The 5,638-nt window shown below is 39.8% G+C and overlaps 1 protein-coding gene across 1 annotated transcript; it reads right to left on the reverse strand.

Moving 5' to 3' along the window:
* Window positions 1–268: 268 nt before the first annotated feature.
* LOC130949530 (uncharacterized) lies at window positions 269–2,626 on the reverse strand. The gene is made up of 3 exons (XM_057878220.1): window positions 1,483–2,626; window positions 950–1,350; window positions 269–799 (listed from the first exon to the last, which is right to left on the reverse strand). Exons 1-3 carry the CDS (start codon window positions 2,624–2,626, stop codon window positions 269–271), a joined length of 2,076 nt encoding a protein of 691 aa, XP_057734203.1.
* Window positions 2,627–5,638: the final 3,012 nt, after the last annotated feature.

The following is a 5,638-nucleotide window of genomic DNA, read 5'->3' on the forward strand; positions in this document are numbered from 1 at the left end:
CGTAAGGTTTATTACTTGGACGACCCAGTGCACTTGCTGGTTAGTTGTGCAAAGTTGTGTTTATGCCATGGTATTGAGCACCAAGTTCTTGGGGCCATTACTAGGGATTATTTGAGTTGTGAAAAGTAGTGATCACAATTTCGCACACCACCTTCCTAGTCAATTTAGTTAAAGGTAAGGCGAGCTGTGAAAATCCCTTAATGAATCTGCGATAATATCCCGCCAAACCTAGGAAACTTCTGATCTCTGTCACTGAAGTTGGTCGTTGCTAATTCATCACTGCTTCCACCTTAGCAGGATCCACAGCTATTCCCTGCTTACTCACCACGTGGCCGAGAAACTTCACTTCACTCTTCCAGAACTCACATTTAGATAACTTAGCATACAACTTTCTGTCTCTCAGTATTTGCAGCACAGTTCGCAAGTGATCAGCATGCTCCTCTTCAGTCTTAGAATAAACAAGAATATCATCAATGAAGACAATAACAAACTTGTCCAAATATGGTCGGAAAATCCTGTTCATATAATCCATAAATACTGCGGGGACATTAGTTAACCCGAAAGACATTACTGTATACTCATAATGACCATAACGGGTTCTGAAAGCAGTTTTCGGAATATCCTCATTTCTAACCCTTATCTGATGATATCCGGATCGCAGATCAATCTTAGAAAACACACCGGCACCCTGTAACTGATCCATTAGATCATCGATTCTAGGCAACGGATATTTATTCTTCACTGTGATTTTATTCAATTGCCGATAATCGACACACAACCGCATACTCCCATCCTTCTTCTTTACCAGTAACACTGGCACTCCCCACGGAGAAACACTTGGTCGGATAAAATGCTTACCCAACAGATCCTCCAGCTGAGCTTTCAGTTCAACCATTTTTAAAGGTGACATCCTGTAAGGAGTAATTGAAATCGGACCGGCTCCAGGTACCAACTCGATTGCAAATTCAACCTCTCGGTTAGGTGGGAATTCATTAATATCATCCGAAAACACATCTGGAAATTCACATACAACCGGAATCTGCTCTAAACTCTGATCATCACCTGATACTCCCGCAGTTAATAACATAATACCCTGACATTCAGTTCCAGAATAGTTTACTATCATAGAATTCAAATAGTAACTATACACTATAACCGGTGCTTCTGACCCTTTCGGCATAAACTGTACTGACTTTTCAGAACAATCAAGTAAAACATGATTCTTGGATAACCAATCCAATCCCAAAATGAGATCAAGACCAGTCATAGGCAAACAAATCAAATCATGCACAAATTCATGTTGTTGTACTCGAAAGGGAACTTGTGGACATCCTATCCTAGTCATCATAGCTTCATGAGTAGCATTATATACTTTTAAATCATAAGCTAAGACCACCATTCTCAATCCTAACTCATGGGCCTTTTCAAATGCAATAAATAAATGACTTGCTCCTGAATCAAATAAAGCATTTAAGATTTTACCAGCCATTTCACAATTAGCTCTAATCAGTGTCTCAGATCCCTCAGCACCTATAGTAGAAGTGGTGTATACTCTCCCTGGCTGCTGCACCCTACCAGTCTCATACTTCTTCTTCTTCGGGCAATTGGTGGCCATATGCCCGGGCTGTCCACAAGAATAGCATACTCCAAGTCCGAATCTGCACGGAACTCCAGGGTGATACCTTCCGCACTTCTGACAGTTCAGATCTTGCTGTGGCTGCTTCCCAAACCTTTTTCCTTGACTAGCATTGGTATTCGGCCTTCTGTAATTACCTTGATCCTGAGTCTGCTGCGGAACAAAACCTCCACGCTTGAAATTTCTACCTCTCGGAGCAAAGTTCCTCCCAGAAGGCCTCTGAAAAGGCATCCTCAAACTTCCTTTCTCTGCTGCCGCCTTCCTCACACAATCCTCAGCCACTCTACTCTTATTTACCAATTCAGAAAATACCCTGATCTCCATTGGGGCAACGAAGCTCAGAATATCGCTCCGAAGACCTCCCTCATATTTAATACACTTCCATTCAGTAAAATCTTCAGGCGCACCTTGACAGATACGAGAAAAGCGACATAACTCCTCAAATTTACTAGTATACTCAGCAACAGTCATCTGTCCCTGCTTTAACTGCATTAATTCAAGTTCCTTGGCATTTCTGGTTGAATTAGGAAAGTATTTCTTATAGAACTCTGTCCGGAAAACCTCCCAAGGAATTGCAGCACCATCAGGCTGTAAGATACGTCGGGTTCCCTGCCACCAATACTGAGCCTCACCTTGCAGCTGATAAGTTCCAAATTCAACCCATTGCTCCTCAGGAACCTGTTGGGCCTGTAATGCCCGTTCCATAGCCTGGATCCAATTATCTGCATCAGTGGGATTTGAGGATCCCCTAAAAGTCGGAGGGTGAACTTTCAGAAACGTTGCAAGTGTCATAGGACCGTTCTCATCATTATTGTTCCCATGATTACCCTGATTTATTTGATTACCCAGTGCCTCAGCTGTTGCCTGCATAGCTGCGGCCATATTTCCTAGGGCAGCCATAAAGTCTACTGGATCAGTCCCTATGGGGGCAGGAGTAACGGTGCCTGTCCTACCTCTACCTCGCCCGCGACCGCGTCCGCGAGTTGACATCTGGTCCCTATATACACCAAACAAGTGATATTAAGTTGATCAGTCTCAATATCGCAGGTCTAATGCTTTAAGTTCCAAATGCATGCTCACAAATGTTTATGCCATATGTATCAGTCAGATATCCTAATAGAGAATAAACACATATTCAGAGAATGCACGGAAGCACAATTAGTCCGTCTTTCAGGCTCTATTGGAACGAACTGCTCTGATACCATAATGTAACACCCTACCACACTAAGTTTTACGCTTAAGTCGTAAAACAGAGGTGGTGTGGTATTACGACCTCTGAATAAAATAAGTACATATAATAGCAGAAGAATTATAATATGCTAGGAGCCTTGAAGAATAGAGGAAACAAAAATCGCGAAATAAAAGCGCAACGCTCAAGGAACGAGTTAACCTGCGTGCTAAGAAAACCATAACTATTAAACACAAGATAACAGAAGTGGGAATAGAGTGCCAAAGATACAAAATACCAAGCTCCTAACTCAGCCTGCGAAGTCAAGACTGGCCGGAGAATATTTACACGTATATACATACATATCCAAAACCCAAAAGTACATATACACAATCCTGCCTCTCCATAAACCTCTAAGAGGATCAAAAAGAATAAGTCATGCGGAGAGAAAGCTAAGTACATATGTATACATCATAGCATAACAAAATATCCCAGTAACAACTCCGCCTCAAGAGTCCAGACGCCTAACGAGATGCCTTTCGACCTGTATCTGAAAAATAACAACATAGTATGGAATGAGAACCGGAGGTTCTCAGTATGGTAAAGGTGCCACACACATAATATATAAGGTCCTGGGAATGCCAAAGGCAATCCTAGAACGCCGACACTCAGATTATAGAGCTTAAAGTATTAAATAGAAGCCATAAAAGGTGGTTTACTAAGGATATTTAAACCTAAATTAACTTAACCTTAAATCTAAATCCCATTCTGCCATTCCTCCTTACCTCCAACTCCATCATGCATTTTCACAGACAAGTAAACAAACAAAGGCAAGCACAAGAAGGTTACAAGTGCAGATAACAAATATACATTTAACATGGCAAGTACATTTAGGCACACCCATTTAATACACAAGCAAGTAATTCAAGTAATATGCATATGATGCATGCCTGTCCTATGGCTGATGAGGCTCATCTGTCGGTTATCCAGCCAACCCGACAAGTCTGAATTGTACTTAGACTGTCCCCCGACGTGCATCCCCAAGAGTCTATGCATAGTTTTTCTCAAATAATCAATAATACTCAATGGGGGTAACATTCCCGGGAATTTATATAGTGCCCGGTCACACACTTACGTCGTAGGGTCAACATAGTATCGAGTTTTCAACCTGGTACACGTGGTGGCAAGCCACGGCACTTAATCTAGGGAATCTCGTATCTCAGATTATTCAAATTCATAAGCCATATAAATAATTCAATTATAATTCATCAACATCCACATCATTCTCAATCGCATCTCATTCATCATTATACGTCAATCATATTCAATCCTTATCCTTCATTATCACACCTCCCATTCTGTCCATCAATAGTTCCAATTCAAAACATAATTCATTCTTTTCTAAATGAATCAAACTTAAAACATGCTCATTTTCTTAATAACTCTAAATCAAACCATATACCCTTTGAATCTAAATCTTTTTAGATAATCATATAAACAAAATCTCTAATTTTTATGAAATTTCGGCAGCATCTCCTCTAAAACTCGGACTTTGCCACCCTTTTCGGGTCCAAACCTGCATTCTTTTCAATTCAACATACCCTTCCTTATCATCATAACAATCACCACAATAAATCTACCTCAGATCAACAATTAAACTCATACAATATTCAAATCCAACAACCAAAATTCAACTAAGAATCATAGTTCACAAATCCTAGGCTTTTAACACAAAATACTTCATTATCACAACAACCTCAACAATAGTTATACCTCAAATCAATAATTCACAAAATCATTAATTAATCAACAAGCACTAAACCAACCATGTTCATTAACAGTAACATTTAACCATAATTCTCTCCAAATTACATAACAACATTAACCATCCAAAATTAATAACTAATTATCCAATAAACTTCAACCAAATATATATTCATCGACAAATTACTAAACATTAAACATACACCTGCATTCCAACTTATCCTATGGTCATCTAGCCTAAGTTTTCACAGAACATTATATATTAAATGCAAGAAACCTAAACCATACCTTGGCCGATTTTCACGTAACGACCAAAGCTATTTATTCAAAACCAAGACAGCCCCTCAAAACTCAACTAATCCGCTTCCTCCAAGTTCCAATATTCACAATTTCAAGCTCCAATTATTTATTTTCAACCTAATACACATTCATAACAAATATATACCCAATTTAATACTCAAAGCTCAAATTTAATGAAATTAAAATATAATTATCATATCCTCACCTTACCCAAGCTTCACATAAGCAAGAGTGAACATTTTTCTCAAGCTAATTGGATCCTAAAACATCAAAAATCAAAGAAACTCAACATTCACATTCAAAAATCCGAAAATTGGGGGAAAAGAGGGCTGAGAGTGATTAAACAAGTTACCAATGAAATTGTTCCGGAAGAAATGTAGAGCTCGATGCGGTGGACACGTGGCCACAAACGGTGCGGCAATCGGAGCTCGGACGGAGAAGTTACGGGGGTTGGAAGGTTACCGTAAGGGTTCAGGAGTGTTTTTCTTCTCCCTGAGGCTTTTCATGCTGCAGCTGGTGAAATGGAGAAGAAGGGCTTTCGGGCTCATTAAAAGTGTGGGTCCGGTTGGACCGATAGCCCGGTTCGGGCCCGGTTCAACCGGTTCGGCCCGTTCGGTCCAATTTTGGACCGTTTTCTTCGAAATTAGTGTCAAAATTCTCGTTTCGATGAGCTCTATCCTAATTTAATATAATATTCACATTTCTAATCCTCCCTATTAAAAACTAATTTATTAACTAATTTAACCGGGGTTTACAATCAAAGATGTCAG

Source organism: Arachis stenosperma, chromosome 9 (genome assembly GCF_014773155.1).
Source record: "Arachis stenosperma cultivar V10309 chromosome 9, arast.V10309.gnm1.PFL2, whole genome shotgun sequence".
Lineage (NCBI taxonomy): Eukaryota > Viridiplantae > Streptophyta > Magnoliopsida > Fabales > Fabaceae > Arachis > Arachis stenosperma.